This window comes from Typha angustifolia, chromosome 1, assembly GCF_048772165.1.
Source record: "Typha angustifolia cultivar Huaian chromosome 1, ASM4877216v1, whole genome shotgun sequence".
Taxonomy (NCBI): domain Eukaryota; kingdom Viridiplantae; phylum Streptophyta; class Magnoliopsida; order Poales; family Typhaceae; genus Typha; species Typha angustifolia.
In genome coordinates, this window is record NC_133239.1 from 3,582,534 (window position 1) to 3,598,208 (window position 15,675).

The 15,675-nt window shown below is 35.5% G+C and overlaps 4 protein-coding genes across 4 annotated transcripts; 2 read left to right on the forward strand and 2 right to left on the reverse strand.

The window, feature by feature from the left end:
* Positions 1-28: 28 nt before the first annotated feature.
* Positions 29-3,815, reverse strand: LOC140760756 (uncharacterized). Its single transcript, XM_073097759.1, has 7 exons — positions 3,629-3,815; positions 2,825-2,924; positions 2,623-2,743; positions 2,166-2,287; positions 1,931-2,052; positions 1,160-1,319; positions 29-356 (listed from the first exon to the last, which is right to left on the reverse strand). Exons 1-7 carry the CDS (start codon positions 3,756-3,758, stop codon positions 239-241), a joined length of 873 nt encoding a protein of 290 aa, XP_072953860.1. The 5' UTR covers positions 3,759-3,815; the 3' UTR covers positions 29-238.
* A 1,028-nt stretch (positions 3,816-4,843) lies between these two features.
* LOC140766407 (V-type proton ATPase subunit c1-like) lies at positions 4,844-7,820 on the forward strand. The gene is made up of 3 exons (XM_073105772.1): positions 4,844-5,019; positions 5,131-5,416; positions 7,407-7,820. The coding sequence occupies exons 1-3, from the start codon at positions 4,944-4,946 to the stop codon at positions 7,537-7,539; spliced, it is 495 nt and encodes a 164-aa protein (XP_072961873.1). The 5' UTR covers positions 4,844-4,943; the 3' UTR covers positions 7,540-7,820.
* Positions 7,821-8,632: 812 nt separating this feature from the next.
* On the forward strand, positions 8,633-10,996 carry LOC140761905 (ubiquitin-fold modifier 1). Its single transcript, XM_073099436.1, has 4 exons — positions 8,633-8,793; positions 8,872-8,969; positions 9,275-9,307; positions 10,725-10,996. Exons 1-4 carry the CDS (start codon positions 8,720-8,722, stop codon positions 10,787-10,789), a joined length of 270 nt encoding a protein of 89 aa, XP_072955537.1. The 5' UTR covers positions 8,633-8,719; the 3' UTR covers positions 10,790-10,996.
* Positions 10,786-14,188, reverse strand: LOC140761898 (uncharacterized). Its single transcript, XM_073099424.1, has 5 exons — positions 13,848-14,188; positions 13,547-13,748; positions 13,069-13,137; positions 12,737-12,869; positions 10,786-12,656 (listed from the first exon to the last, which is right to left on the reverse strand). Exons 1-5 carry the CDS (start codon positions 14,068-14,070, stop codon positions 11,772-11,774), a joined length of 1,512 nt encoding a protein of 503 aa, XP_072955525.1. The 5' UTR covers positions 14,071-14,188; the 3' UTR covers positions 10,786-11,771.
* Between the last annotated feature and the right edge of the window lie 1,487 nt (positions 14,189-15,675).

The following is a 15,675-nucleotide window of genomic DNA, read 5'->3' on the forward strand; positions in this document are numbered from 1 at the left end:
GCGCAATAATGCAAAAGCCAAACTGAGATGCTGCTGAAATATATTCTCTATTAATAAACAGTCCAAATAAATACAATTTACAAATTAAAAGTAAGATTGTAAGCCATTTACAATAAGGGTGCTTCCTGCATATTCCAGTGTAGTGTCAACAAAGTTTCCTTTCAGTGTCAGGTGACTAAACATTATGTAAAATTAAGTTTCTATAGAGGATTTGTGAGGAGTGATCAAATCGCTGCTATTATGTAGTAGTTGAAACTGCTGAATATGTGCACTCCAAGCTCTCTATTGACTCTGTCTTAAACCGACTTTCCTTGATTCTTATCCAATGAATCTGCCACTTGTGAAGTAAGCTTTTTCTGCATCACGAAGAATATATTAGTTTATAATGATTTAAAAGCACTCAATCTGGAAGTACAATATTAGATGAACAAACTTTAGATATTGTCGCTCCATGGTGAAAATGATTGTTCAATGCTATAGGTGACATGCAGCCATCATTAGGTAGATGAACTGAAGAGATAATGCTCGGTAGTTGGTGAACTGCATCATCCTACCACTGTGTTTATAATTTGCAAGAGTATGGCTGGTGGGTGATTGCATACAAGAGTATGGTACTGTGCTTAAATTTTAGAGTGATCCAAATTTGGTTTTCATATATAGGATAGACATGCGTATATATGGATACCGAGTGTATGAACTATGAACTCCTCTTGAATACTCGAGTTATTTTTTTGTCTCCCCTTTATGCGGGCAGGTGGGTTATTTTTCAGAAGAACTCTTGTGCCACTGTGGTCTCGCATGCAAGTCCAGATAAAAGGAGGGATATCCATCATCCCATCAGAATAAGAAATCCAAATTTGGTTTTGTCATATTGGATGCACATGGCTATCCTGGATAATAACCGTATGAGCTCCTCATGATAACTCAGAGAATTTTTTTTTTGTTTCCCCTTTAGGTGTAAACAGATGGAGTCCTATAGTAAAAGTAATGCTGATCAAACCAATTGTCCAACTCACCAAACTATCCGAAGTTACGAGTACTGGAACCCATACAAGCAAACAGAAAGAGCTCACTTTCTTTGTTGAATAAGCAAGAAAATTGGGATCATAAAAGTACAGGCGTACCAATGCCATCATGGAGAACAGAAGGAAAATCATACCTGTCTGGTTCAATAGTCCTCTTAACCAGCATGAGTGTCAAAAAAACAGGAACCATTGCAGCACATAAATGCTTAAGTGTATGCCCACTGACAATGTGATGTGCCCATTTGTAAATTAGTTTGTCTTCAGCCTCTTCCACTTTAGCTAAGAGATAAAATCCTGATTCATTGGAAATAAGTTGATTTTTAGATGCAGATAAAATATCCATTAAAATGTAGTGCAAAAATAAGGAAGAACATAGAGAGAAATAAGAGAATCAGATAGCCTCCTTTTAACAACTAGCATCCTATCTTAAATCATATTGAGGACCTTAAAAACCTTCATAATTAACATTCTCAAAATATCTAGTAATAAACGACAATGATACTGCATAGCTTTGTGCTTCACGGTAGACCATGCAACACAAAAAGAACAATATTATTAGATGTGACAGTCATCCAAATTTAAGTTACTTCTAGGAGAAAGGCAATAAATTATTCTCTATGATCCTAATCCTATGATAAATATTGGACAGAAGTGAAGATATGTGACTCCTTTTCCAATAGTCAGTAATGAGATAAGGACCAAAAAGAAAGTTCTCAATTCCAGAAAAAATATTGTCAAAAATCACAATGACAGAATACAGCGGCCTCATGGTTACAATATAGTTCTGTGATTTCAACATTATTATCGATAAGTATAAAATGTAACTGATTCTTCAATTTTATGAATGAGATCACATGGTGAAGTACCAGAAATCTAAAAGGATTTCTGCTACTGTAACTACTAACCTGCTGCCCAAAGCCAGTAACTAGAATGTGTATACATTGGAGGAATTATTATAGCCATCACAGGTAAAACGATGCAAGGAACAAACTGGACTATTGCATATGGCCGAAGATCATCAAAGAATCTGTAGAAAGATAAATAAGAGCATGATTGTAAACATGCATAGTAGATAGTACTGAACTATTGATCCACGACTGAAAGAGGAGGGAAGATTTAAAAATGAGTAATAGGCCTAACCTCCAGTATAAGATGCTCAAAATACCCACCATGACAAGTGGTATAAGGGATGCTGTTCCTTTGTTCTCATCAATTCTTTCAATGATGAAAATTGCCATGATTGATGTGAAAGCAATAGTCATCTAGGTTCAGAAGTTAGAATATCAGATACTGTAGTACTAAGTACTGTACAGTACAAATATGCAATCAATATAAATTACATATGTATAATTTACACTATATGACCTGAACTCATTGTCCAATCTATTCGTTTGCAATACATTCTAAAAGAAATTAAGAAATTGTCCCCAAAGCTTTGCTTCCTGACTATCTCCACAGCATATCCTTCCCTACATGCTACACCTAAAGCAATTACACCGGTACCCTTCCTCCGCCCCCTCTTGGAATGAAACATGCTAACAACAAGCATGGACTTTCTAATTCATAATCACAAGGGTATGGTTCTGTGAAAACTTACAGGTAACCGATCCCAAACAAGCCGAGCATCATTTGGCTTGAGATGGTAGTAGGAGGAACCAAAAGCAACAGCTGCCACACCAATAAAGAAGCATGTCCAGCCCCAGAGCTCGCCTTGCAAACTGTTAGAAGTTAAAGGAAAAGTTTTCAAACCACAAACATTTTCTGGAAAACAGTGGAAGGATCTAGTATCAGCACACTACCTTAGCCTGAAGTAATTTCCACGATAGCAAAGTACAAGCCCAGCAATGCCAACAAAAAGGAATGGGATATTTGATATCACATTTAGCGTATTTGGTATCCCTGCAGAAGTAATAATTTGGCAAACATGTTCAGAAAAACAGCTAATCATGTTTGACATCAGTAACAAACTCTTTAAATTACCATAAACATGAAGCTATAATCAAGATAAACAACAAAGTACTAAAGAAAACAAAGGGAGCAATATAATGTAGAACTTTAGAGTACTAAGCAGAATTAGCATGAGAAATCTGCAAAAAGGAAACAAAACTGGCCCTACATCTTGTCCCAAGTAAAACAATTGATGCCTTGACTTAATAAACTTAAAGTCCAATTCGTGGAGAATTTTAAATCGGAAATTCTAATTAGAGCAGAAAAAAGATATTTGAAACTAAAATAGAATTTTTTAAAAGTTTTCTGAATTCATGCCCCAACTAATCACACCAGAAGCTTAAAACCGAACTCTGATTACGGAAGATTGACCAAAGTAATCCATTTGAGGGTTCTCAAGGGTTAAAATGCATGAACCAATCAATTACAATCTGAGATCCGCTGCAAATATGCGATCTATAATAATTGAATTCAAATTTAGTCTACGGTAGATTCATGGCTACAAAGCAATGCGGAGCTACAACCAAAACCGAATTAATAGACTACTAGTGACAGAGAGAAACAAACGAGGGAGACGCATCCGTACTTATCCGTTAAAATCCTGGAATTAGAGGGAAACCTTACGAGGAGTAGAAGAGGAGGGGTTCGGATTTTACCAAAGAAGAGTTCTCGTTGATCGGCAAAGTCATGGTACTCTTGCGACTGCGGGATCGCTGGGGTTACGATCATGAGCACGACGAATATTACGATTGCTGCTGCTGCTCCGATCCATTTCCTTCTCTCCATCGCGCTTCTCTCCCTCTCCCTTTCCCTCTCTCCCTCTCTCTATGTTGACGACTAAAGCACTCAAAGGAGACGACGGAGGTAATGAGGGTCCTAATTGGGTTCGGGTGGGATCTTTGTTGGATCCGAACGCGACAAAATATAAATATTAAAAATAAATGGTGTAAATCACAAATACATGTCAGATATTTATCTAAATTAGATAGTTGAAAGGTCCAATTTCAAATTGTAATAAAAATAAAAATAAAAATAAAGAGATAAATTATATTTCGACCATCTCACTTATCTAATTAAGAAATTAAGAAATTATCTAAGTATATCACTATATCTCCTCCACTTTAAAAATATTATCTATCTAAATAGATGAATAAAATTGCTCTTATTTTTTTTTAAATTTCCTATTAGACATGAATTTTGGAAAAATTAACTTAGAGTTTGATATTTAAAAACGGACGTATAACATAGTTGAAAGGTAAAATTTTAAATTATATTTTAATCGTCTCAACTATTACTCAGCCACTTTCACTCCCTTAAAAAAAATATCTATACTTTCTTAATTAAATAAAATAAATATTAAAAAAATTAATTACTTACTTTTTGTTGAGAAGGCTGAAGAATACGGAAGAAGACGGCAGCATTTTTATCCGTCAAAATTTTAAATTAGTTTTACTAAAATTTTAATAAAATATTGATAGAGAAAGCTTAATATATGTGTGATGCATTTGCAATTTAATTTAATTTAATTTATTTTATTTAGTATATAAAATTAAGTGCATAAATTTTTTATATAATATATAATAGTTAACATTTATTATTATAAATTAAAAAAAATAAATACAGTTAAATTAAATTGCAAAAGCCCTATATGGCTATATGTGATCATGATTTACATGCAATTCAGGTAAAAAGTCGTATGACAAGTCGCATGGCACGTGTCAACACTAAAGATTTCATCAACTGGCCAATCCAGCCCTTCCTCGCTGCCGAACTCCGTAGCCCGTAGGTGAAAAAGGGCGTAATTATGACGAAATCTAAGGGTACAAATATATTCTCAAGACATCACCGGAACCATTCATCTTACCTGTTCTCGCTTCCTCCTTCCGTAGACTTCCTTTCTTCCTCCCTCCTTCCTCCTTCCGCAAAGAGTTCGGAAAACTAGGGCTAGGATTTTCTGATCTCTCCGCGACGATGTCTACCTTTGCCGGTGATGAAACCGCCCCTTTCTTCGGATTCCTCGGCGCCGCCGCGGCGCTCGTGTTCTCCTGTGATCCATTCGTTCCGATCTCTTTCTAGCGATTCGATCAATTCTAGCGTTATGCTTTGCAAGATTGTATCTTTTTGTTTCTTTTTTAATGTGGAATTCGTTCATTCGTAGGCATGGGGGCTGCGTATGGAACGGCTAAGAGCGGGGTTGGGGTTGCGTCGATGGGTGTGATGCGGCCGGAGCTCGTGATGAAGTCGATCGTGCCGGTTGTCATGGCTGGAGTGCTCGGGATCTACGGTTTGATCATTGCTGTGATTATTAGCACTGGGATTAATCCTAAGGCCAAGTCGTATTACCTCTTTGATGGGTATGCGCATCTCTCCTCTGGGCTTGCTTGTGGTCTTGCTGGGCTGTCCGCCGGCATGGCTATCGGAATCGTTGGTGATGCGGGAGTTAGGTAATTCGTTCTATCTAACGATCTGGAAATTAATGTTTCTTTATTGTTAAGTTTATTTATATTTTCGGTTAAGTGTTTGGTTATTGGGTATCCACTTGGCCAATTCGCACATGATATCTTTTTTGGTTCGATTACTGTTTCATGAATGATACGATGGCGGGAAATGATTTGTCGCGATTATGATCTATTATGATGGTTTGAAGTTATCTGGTTGTCAACCAGATGCCAGCCTTTTTCAAATTTTTGCCAAAATTCTTATTAAGTCGACAATTAATCGAGAAACTGGCTTGACAAGGACTCTATTAGCACAAGTGGCGGTGAAGTTGTTATGTATCAATTTCCTCTAATTATGAGAAAATTTCAACAATCAAAAAGGATAAACTTTTTTTATGAGGGATTTTGGGATTTTATTGCGAGGCACAGCAAGAAGACCTGATTAAAGCAATATAACTTTATGTGGTACTTTAGTAGCTTCTGAGTAGTCCTATGATGTGATTTAGGATCTTGTTCTTTGTTCGACAATTAGCAACAAAAAAAAAATTTCCATCATTTGTTAAGAGTCTGACAATCACATTCATCTTTGAAGCTTACCAATCGGGATATTCCTTCATTTTGATTGTTTTATATAATATGGATTTCGTCATGGTTCTTTGTGACATTGTGATTGGATCTACACAAGAGTTTAAAAAGATTATCACCTGAACTAGCAGCACTATTAGTGTCATTAAAATTAAGTAAGATTATGATTGTAATGTCACAATTGGATACATGAATTTATCGATAAGATAAAAGTTTCAAACTTCTGATTGATGTGAGGAAACAAGTTTTGACGTTCACTAAAAGGCTGAGAATGTGTTGGTAGTTAGTACACTAGTGATATAACAGAACATATGAGCACCATTGGTTATGTTTGAAACTTGTTACCTTTTGAAATTCTAGGAAGCTGTACCAATAATTGATCAGTCATTGTAACGTGGCTCACATTGATTTTCCTCTTCTGCAAACAATGTGCACTTCGTTTTGACAATAGAATTGAACCCTGTGATGCTTCTCAAGTTCCCAGCTAATTAAAGTGAGTTATCATTAATCTTGTCCTTTAATTTCTGTTCAAGGACTATAATATTCATCTATTGGACTGACGATAACCTAAAGTTTTCACAAGTGATTGATTCTTTGGTTTCTTAATAGAACTGTAGACATCAGCATGGATCTGGGCACTTTTTTTTGTATCTAAAGTTCTAAATTACGTTTTGCTGGTATACTGATCTAAGTTGTATTCTTTTCAACGGATGAATAACTAATGTTTTTCTTCGTCCCCGTAGTACTATTAAAAGCTAAAGCTAATTTTTCTCTTACCTTTGGATATCTGAAACCAAGGCAACTCTTGGCAATGCAGAGATGGCCTATAATAGTGGAGTAAAATCTAGACTGGAAGTTAATGTATGTACTGGAAAATTTATATAGTTTGTGTATTCAAGGAGATTATGATTTTCTACTTCTTTAGGAATTTTATGATTTTTATTCCACCCATACAGATTAGAGTCCTTTAGTTGCAAGTAGGAAATATGTATAATTGGCTAACTGCTGCCAGATTAGAGTCCTGACGCAATTCTCTTGATAATTGATAAATAGATGATGTTATGCCTTCTTTTGTGAGATAATGATGTTATGGTTTTGATGATAATTCAGAATAACAGCAACTTTGGAGTTGCATATCGCTCAAGGTGGAGGTAGTTAGCAATTGGAAAATTGAAATACTATTGTTTGCATTATTTTACAACTGTGAACATGAAAGTTGTATAGCTAGCAGTTCTTATTTTTCTTTTTTGAATTTATCTTCAAGTTTCTGATTCCCATTACATATTGATTCTGCATGTTGTGATCAATATACACCTGATTATTCAAGTATCTGAGTCTTCTTGCAACTGTTTAATGCCAAATGTAGTGGATTCTAAGTTTTCTACTTCATTCTGGTTAATTTTCACTGCAGGGCAAACGCACAGCAGCCAAAGTTGTTTGTTGGCATGATCCTCATCCTTATTTTCGCCGAAGCACTTGCCCTCTATGGTCTCATAGTTGGTATCATCCTCTCGTCTCGTGCTGGCCAATCCCGAGCAGACTAGAATTACTCTTGCAGCTGGAAGTTCCACTCTAGCTGTTTTACTCTAGCTGTTCTTATATTCTCAGAAAAACTGAACTGAATACTTTGTTTAGTTCCGTGATTATATGTGGGTATTATTTGACATCACGTAACGATGTTTTTAATTCTTTTTCCATATTATTGTACTGTTAGTTGTTATGCGAACCATTAGCTGCTTAAGAGTCTTATACTTTTGGCTGTTGAGGAATGCTTCAAAATTCACTCTTGTTTTGTAATGAATAAGTTAACGATTTTGGTTTGAAATTAAGACTGTTTTACTGTCACTCTATGTTTGTTTACCTTCTTCAGATGACATGATATAATCTTTTGACAAGCGAACCCTTTTTATCATAAATTCCTTCTAATCCTGCTCTTCACTTCACATCTAACTTGTTTAGAACTTCTCTATTTATAATATTTTATTGTAAAAAATATAATAAAAAAAATTGACTTTCTTTTAATTTAATCTAGTTTACAAGAAGTATTCAAGAACTTGAGATTCTATGTGGCAAATGCATATAATCCAATTAATTACAATGCAATGTAACAAGTGAGCATAATTGCAAGTGATCACATGCAACCAAGTCTAGTTTAATCTTAAACAAGGAGACATTAATATCCTTTCTATTAAACAGGAGAACGTATTATTCAATTAACAATAAATAGAACAAACCGAAAGTGTAATTAACAAAAGGGATAATTACACCTACACTAGACTCACTTTTTTATTTTTTGTAATATATTAAACTCTTTAACTATGAAAAATATTTAAACACTGCTTCAATTAGTTTAGTTATTCATTTTTTTTTTTTTTTTGGGTTAAATCATGTGAAAATTTTGGGTTTTCTAGGATAATTTTATTTTTTATTTTTCAAAAAAAAAAATGTAGAAGGTGGAATAATCAATTGACGTTTTTTTGTTAACATTGGTAGAGAAGGAGAGGATTTATTATAATTTAGGGGACAATGTGTTTTTAAAAATATATATATATATATGAGGGGTGCATCTGAAAATAGGCAACAGTACGGGGTCTTAGTGTAAATATCCTAAAAAGAAAAGCCGATTAATAGCGGAATACGAACCGCATCTGGGCTTTTTTAATTTCGTGCTGCCCCAGCGATTATTCTTCCTCTTCTCCTCTTCTCCCTCGTCGCGCGAACGAGATGGCGGCTGGTAGTGGTGGAAAGGTCTCCTTCAAGATCACGCTTACCTCCGATCCGAAGCTACCCTTCAAAGTGTACGCCTTCCTCTCTCTCTCTAAGATTACTTGGGTTACTTTTTCTTGGATCTGATCATCCGTTCGGTCCGATCGCAGATTTAGCGTGCCTGAGGGGGCGCCCTTCACCGCCGTGTTAAAATACGCCGCCGAGGAGTTTAAGGTCCCGCCGCAGACCAGCGCTATTATCACCAACGGTGAGTGTTTCGGGTTAAGGAAAATATGTGGAAAATTTATCCTTTTGGATTGGGTAGATCTTGGGGATCCCTTAGATTAATGCAAAATGTCAATTTGATGGGAAAGAATTCGATGTTATTGTCTTGTTAGATTCGAAACAGTGAGTTTTGATATCATGTGGAAGTATATTGGATAATCGGTGGAGTATATATTTCTATAAATTTGGTTGAAGAAACGATAATTTGCCAATAAATTGTTTGACCACAACAAGGTTTTGTTTTTTTTTTTTTTTTTTTGAGTTTTGGATTTCTTTTCTCCTATGCAGATGGTGTGGGCATCAATCCGCAGCAAAGTGCAGGTACCTTTTCTAAGAAACTCTTATGTTTTCCTCTCTTGAAAATTCTGTCAACGTTAATTTTCTTATTATGGTATATTATAGTGTTTGTTAGGTTGTGATTAGTGGAACTTTTATAGAGTGTTTTCCTTTGTTCTAGATTGGAAGTGCTGCTTATTTTTCTATTACATTTTTAAGATGTACATGCACCAACAGCGGAGAAGCACATTTAGCCTTAGTGCCTTACCTATCCCATGGAGATCCTGTGGGAAGTTTGGCAAAGAACCCATCATTTTATAAGATGGACTGAAAATTAATCATTTAATCAAGTAGATGGATCAGTAGTCGCAGATGTAATCACTCCTGTCATAGTTAGATGTCTGCAACAATATTATTTGTCCAACTATTCACAGTGCAAATGGAGTACTTGGTGTTAGAATGATAAGAAGAGTTGTTTAGTTAGTTTTTCTTACATTTTTTAGATGTACATGATCCAACTGCAGAGAAACCGTCAGATTTATCTAAAGTTTTGTTTCCATGGAAGATTGCTAAGTGATGGACACTGTTCCCGAATTCAACACTTTATAAATTGAAGTACAAGTTTATTGAATAATCAACTCTATATGGAGTGTCCATGTGACTGCAATATCATTAAAAGATTGCAACAGATGTTTCGATGGTTCATCTTAATTTGTTCTGGATATTTTCAATGCACGCATTCACAAATTTTTAGTGCTCAGTTAAGAATCTTTGTGAATGATTTACATATGCTCTATCACCGAGGTTCTATCCTAAGCATGCAATTACTACATCACAAGCTGTTTACCTACTATCTAGTCTAGGAAAATATCATTATGGTGTATACCAGGCTTCAGTTAATGCAATTGTTGGAAATTGTGATCTATGGAATGGGGTCACTTCTTTTCTTGTCTTCTTTTGTTTTAGTCAGCACAAGTTTCTTTCTTTCGACATGGAAATTTGTGCCATTTTGTGAATTATATGGTAGTTCGATATTTGGAGGGGTGCTGTTGTGCTCCCCGAACAACAACATTACAATCTCTCCAAGCTTCTTGAAATGGAATTCCCATCAATTGATTAACCAAAAATTACATTTTTGAGCAATTTCTGGTTCAAGTTAGCATAGTTCTCAGGAAGTTATATGGAAATTATAGTTTCCTAGTATCTTTTTTCCCATAGCAATGACTCGATAAAATACTTATCTGTACATAAAGCAATGTCTTTCTGACAGGAATAAACAATTATAAAGTTCTTTTCCCCCATGCCAAGTAGAATTTATTTCTTTCATGTTATAGACTATCTGTTACTCTTATCTTTCTTCTTTCTTGTTGGAACTACTTTTACATAAATTTCCAATCGTTTGAGGATATTTGTTGGATATATATCTCTTTATACTTCGTTGTGACTTCATTTACTTATGCAGGCAATGTATTTCTGAAACATGGCTCAGAATTGCGTCTCATACCCCGTGACAGAGTTGGAGCTTAGAGAGCATCTTAGATATGCATAGCTTTCAATTAGGAGGGTACAAAATTTACTTGTCAACAATGGTGTTAACACTTTATGCTTTCAAGGTATTATCTACTTTGGATGGATATCATCCCACTGTTTGGTAATAGACCAGTAATTATGTTCTTGAGTTATCTGAAACAGTCACATAATATATATAATCTGCAGACAGGCAGTTTATGCTTATTGATCAATGTTGTGGGTTCTGATGTTGATGTTCCTGGTTATTCACAAACTATGGTATAGTCAGTGACATCTCAACTCTTTGCAGAGAAATAGTTAGAAGTTTGCCTCCTGACCAATTACACAATCATTCCAAAATCTTTCCTGGTTGAAAATCATGACCTCAACTTGATTAATGTCATAAAAATTGCGAGGTTGCTAGAAAGATTAGCCTTCAACATAATCATGGTAATGAAACTTCTGCTATGGATGAAATTTTGATGGAAAACACAAAGGAATCAAGACTTGCCCAAGCTCCATTGTATGATGTATTAATGAAGAACAGCATCAACAGGTTATGAAAAAAAAGGGTTGAAAATAAATTACAAACTTTATGTGGCAAGATACTATTTGTGTATCATGATAAAGTACTTCTATAAATGAATCAGTGAGAACAACTGCAATAATTCATATTATACATGAGTGAAAACCCAAAACTTAATTTGCCCGATATGGGCCAGTTGTTTACAATCTCCAAAATGAACAATTTGCCGCAAGAAGACTTCCAGCAACATACTGTGAATCAACAGCTGAGTTAAATCATATTCCCTTGTACATTGCTTGTATTATGCTAGTGGATAGAATTTTACATAAATACATTTTTTTCTTCTTGCAGCAGTAATTTGGTTTGTTCTTGTAGTACGAGAAGGACAGTGTTACCTGTCTTTAACAGTCGCTGCCAGACTGAGAAAAGAAGTTAAAAGACAAAAAAAACTTTGGTACAACAGCAGCAATTCAGTCAAATTAGAAAGCTCGGGATCTCTCCTTCCTCTAGTTCATCCTCCCTAAGAAACATTCCATCAAAATCCATGAGATTGCTTCTTTCTTCTGATTCATCTTCATTGCCGAACCCACCATCCAAGCACAAAAAATCATCAGGATTCATCTCCCCAAGAAGGTCTGAGTAAGCATCTTTGACTTCTTGCTCAAAGTCGAAGTTTTCTTCCTCCAGAAACTTATCAGAATTTAGATTAGCACTGGAGTGACTGTTACTCTCCAGCAGGACATTCATTTGGTACTTTTCGTCAGGAGTAGCTTTTGGGCCTTCAGCAACCACCTTCACCATCTGTGTACCCAGATAATCAGTTTCTTTTTCATGTGACACGCTATCCTCAGATAGCCGTGTAGTATTTCTAGGATCTGAGAAACAACCTTTTGATTCTTGGTCATAGTTGAAGTTCTCATGATGAGAAAACCTCCTTGAATTTACATTAGATCTGTAGTGCCTGTTATTGTCCTCCAAGACCTTTTTGTGAGCCTTGTTAGAATTTGTTTTTAGTCCTCCAGCAATTGACCTCAAGATCTGCCTACCTGGGTGATCAGTTCCTTTATTGCATTTAGCACTATTATCCACAAGGTCCATGACCTGTGTCTCTGAAGTCATCTCACCTTCCTCAATTTCCTCCTCTTTAAATATGGTACCTTTTGGGGTCGGTTCACCAGCAGAGAGCTCTGGAGGTTTCTCATTCTTAACAAACAAATTCACATCCTTCTCGACCTCAAAGTCATAACTGTCAGAAGGAAGAAAAACATGTATAACGGGGTACTCTATAATAAGAACATTCTTCAATTGTGGGCCGATAGGAGAACTTATGTTCAACTCGCGATATGGTGATTTTGCTCCCTGCAAGATTCAAAGAACTCAAGACTTTGCAATATAAGAGAGGCATGATGCTATTACTTATTAACATCAAGATGGCATACCTTTGCATTTTTTCGAATGAACAATTTCAAACCATCCAACGGCGCATTCCTATATGTTGTTAGCTGATCATTCCATGGACCAGGAACCAGATGCTTCTCTATTAAAGATGACAAGTTCGCATATTCATCTACACTGAAAAAACTGTATTAGAATCCAACTCAGAGGAGATGAGTATTGAGAAACCTTGCAAAGCAGTCACTATTCTGTATATATTTAAGAATCCTTTCATGCATGTATTAGTTCATGCAAAAGAATTGACTGTAAACTCATTTAGTAGTTAGTACTAAAGAGCAAAAGTATAGAATAGATAGACAATTAGTCGGATACTCACTTGTGATCAATTAGGATAACATCTGTTGAATGGAACCTCCATTCAAGCGTCCAATAGATACATTTCTTCCTGGAGGCCAGTATAATAGGATTCTTAATGATAACGAATGACCAAATGAATAATCAATCAAGATAGTGACTTCAAGCACAAAATAAATTGTTCATTAAACTTCAAATATTTGAGAGAAGCCTATACAAGCATATATAATAATAAAGCAAATGCCTATACAAGCATATATCTCTTTGTAAGATCATTAATTACATAGATTTATAGCAGCATCACTGAGGAAATTACTGCTTAACAATCCAGCAAGAAAACAGCATATATCATCTGCTAGGTCAAGATTCTATTCTTAGTGATGTAACCAATGGAGGTATAATACTTGAAACTAGCTAGATCAATCCAAATTAAATTTAAAGTACTATTGCTACCTATGGCACCATATGATCATAAGAGATTCCAAATTCAAGCAACAAACCTAGTATTAAACAGAGAAAGGTTCTTCTCTCTCTTCGACATGCCTCGAGGAAGAAAAAAGAGTTGTGTCCGCCGACGATAAGCTGCTTGCCGAAGCATCCGGAGCCTCATGGGCAAATTAGGCCCAACATTCCCACCAAACCCGGCAATCAATCTCCGAGCGGATTCCTCGATCCTCTTCGTCTCCTCCAGCAAGTTGTAATCTTACCCCAACCAAACCAAACAACAAGGCAAAATATCAGACGGGTATCCAAGGTCAAAGGAAAAGGACGAAAAATCGAGAATAGCAGTATAGGAGCAACCGGAGAGGAGGAGGTTGTCGTCGAATCGGGAGAGGGGGACGAACTCGGTGCGGTTGCGCTTCCCGGTGCAACTGGTGCGCTTCTTGTGGGATCGGACGCAGGGGAGGCTGCACGTGAGGATGGAGCACCCAGGGCAGCGGTACTTCCATGAGTTCTCGCCGCACTCCTCGCATAGAGAGGGCTTCTTAGAGTTAGGGTTTGGAGGGGATTCTGAGTCGCCCATATTAGGGAGAGGAATTGGATAGGAGAAAGGTGGAATCAAGAAGGAATAGAGTAGAGCGATGCAACATGGGTTTTAGCTTCAGCGAATCCTAGGGTTTCATCAGGGTTTAGGGGGAAAAAAAATGGTCTAGGGTTAATTACGCTATACACAACGTGGTTTAGCATTTAACTCCGTTTCATCTTTACTAAGTATAACTATTATATTTTTAATCATATTAAATTAAACTCAGAAAAAAGTGATTAATACTATTCACCTACGATAACTATTTGTTGACTTAAGTAGGTAACCAATATATGTGAATTTTAAGCTGAAATAAGTTACTATATGAGCCGATATAAGTTTAAATCATATTAAATTAAACTCAAAAGAGTGATTAACACAGTTCATCTATGTTGACTTACTGTAACCCGTATAAGTAAATTTTATGCCTCCAAAATGGATGAATTTAAAGATACTTATTAGAAATAATTAAATAAATTTTTTAATGCTAAAAAATTATACTGTTCAGGGTTCTTATGAGAAATATATGAACAAAAGATAAACTAATTTTTTTTTATTTAAATAATTGAATTTGAAAATACTTTCTAATGCATGTAAATAATATTGATCACGGTTCATATTAGAACAATCCTTACGCTAGCATAGTAGGAGATGAACGAAAAATTTAAAAATTGCATTGCAAAAAAGATTTTTAAAATAATAAAACTCGATCGTTAAGGATTTACAAATTCAATCTCTGATATAATTAAATATAATGAAAAACTAATAATTATACTTTAGCTAATACTTATAAGTAAATTAATTGCTTAAGTAAAAATACATAATTATTTTATGAAATTAAGCCAAACCATAAAAAATAAAGTAAAATTTCCCACAAAAATTAGCCTCATCACTATCCAAGCTGCTAGAGCACCAAGCTGAAGTAAGCTAATATTTTCGTTCCATAGCCCACAGTGATATCTAGCATAACTTTTTATTAGAGTAATCTTCAACTAGTGATAGTATATATATCATATACTGCATAATTTTTTATGACGAAGTAGAGGTATATTAAAATGCATTCACTCTTAATCTTAAGATTAAAATTGTGTCTAACTATGAAGGGTGTCCGTACCAAAATATCTTTTAAAAGGACAAAAGTAATACTTTAAATTTATTGATAGATTACAGTACAGGCCTGCACTCATTTTTACCTTAAACCAATATTTGGATGATAAACTAATGTAATAGTCCCTGAACTGATTTTAAAAGTAAACCTAATCCACATCCATACTGGGGCTTATATTTTGTTTGCATTCTGAGCTTATGTGAAACTGCTATTAAGGGTTCCACAGCTTGTTGGGTCTCTTCAGCCACTCCCAGCTGTTAGTCAAAGGCAAGGATGGCCTCAATTGTAGGTCGATATCTAAATTTCCTTATATCAGAGTCTATTTCACTAGCAGGTGTATCACATAGTAATAATAATTCTCATAACCTAGCGAGTATGTAAGTTCCATAACTTTTATCAAAATGGTTAAAAGTAAAATGAGCCATACCGCAAGGTCCTAGTTTAATAACATGACCTCATTCACCAAAAGCCTATAAGTCGACTGAATCCTGTTCAAG

Excerpts from the sequence above, each read along its gene's own strand:
- LOC140760756 (XM_073097759.1), bottom strand. The coding sequence starts at position 3,758 with ATGGAGAGAAGGAAATGGATCGGAGCAGCAGCAGCAATCGTAATATTC. Across the intron at positions 2,053-2,165 it reads TTGAGCATCTTATACTGGAG|ATTCTTTGATGATCTTCGGC; the intron begins GTTAGGCCTATT and ends ATCTTTCTACAG. Across the intron at positions 357-1,159 it reads AGGACTATTGAACCAGACAG|AAAAAGCTTACTTCACAAGT; the intron begins GTATGATTTTCC and ends TTCGTGATGCAG.
- LOC140766407 (XM_073105772.1), top strand. The coding sequence starts at position 4,944 with ATGTCTACCTTTGCCGGTGATGAAACCGCCCCTTTCTTCGGATTCCTC. Across the intron at positions 5,020-5,130 it reads CGCGGCGCTCGTGTTCTCCT|GCATGGGGGCTGCGTATGGA; the intron begins GTGATCCATTCG and ends GTTCATTCGTAG. Across the intron at positions 5,417-7,406 it reads GTTGGTGATGCGGGAGTTAG|GGCAAACGCACAGCAGCCAA; the intron begins GTAATTCGTTCT and ends TTTTCACTGCAG.
- LOC140761905 (XM_073099436.1), top strand. The coding sequence starts at position 8,720 with ATGGCGGCTGGTAGTGGTGGAAAGGTCTCCTTCAAGATCACGCTTACC. Across the intron at positions 8,794-8,871 it reads CCGAAGCTACCCTTCAAAGT|ATTTAGCGTGCCTGAGGGGG; the intron begins GTACGCCTTCCT and ends GTCCGATCGCAG. Across the intron at positions 9,308-10,724 it reads CAATCCGCAGCAAAGTGCAG|GCAATGTATTTCTGAAACAT; the intron begins GTACCTTTTCTA and ends TTACTTATGCAG.
- LOC140761898 (XM_073099424.1), bottom strand. The coding sequence starts at position 14,070 with ATGGGCGACTCAGAATCCCCTCCAAACCCTAACTCTAAGAAGCCCTCT. Across the intron at positions 13,138-13,546 it reads CTTTCTCTGTTTAATACTAG|GAAGAAATGTATCTATTGGA; the intron begins GTTTGTTGCTTG and ends ACTGGCCTCCAG. Across the intron at positions 12,870-13,068 it reads GTTATCCTAATTGATCACAA|TGTAGATGAATATGCGAACT; the intron begins GTGAGTATCCGA and ends CAGTTTTTTCAG.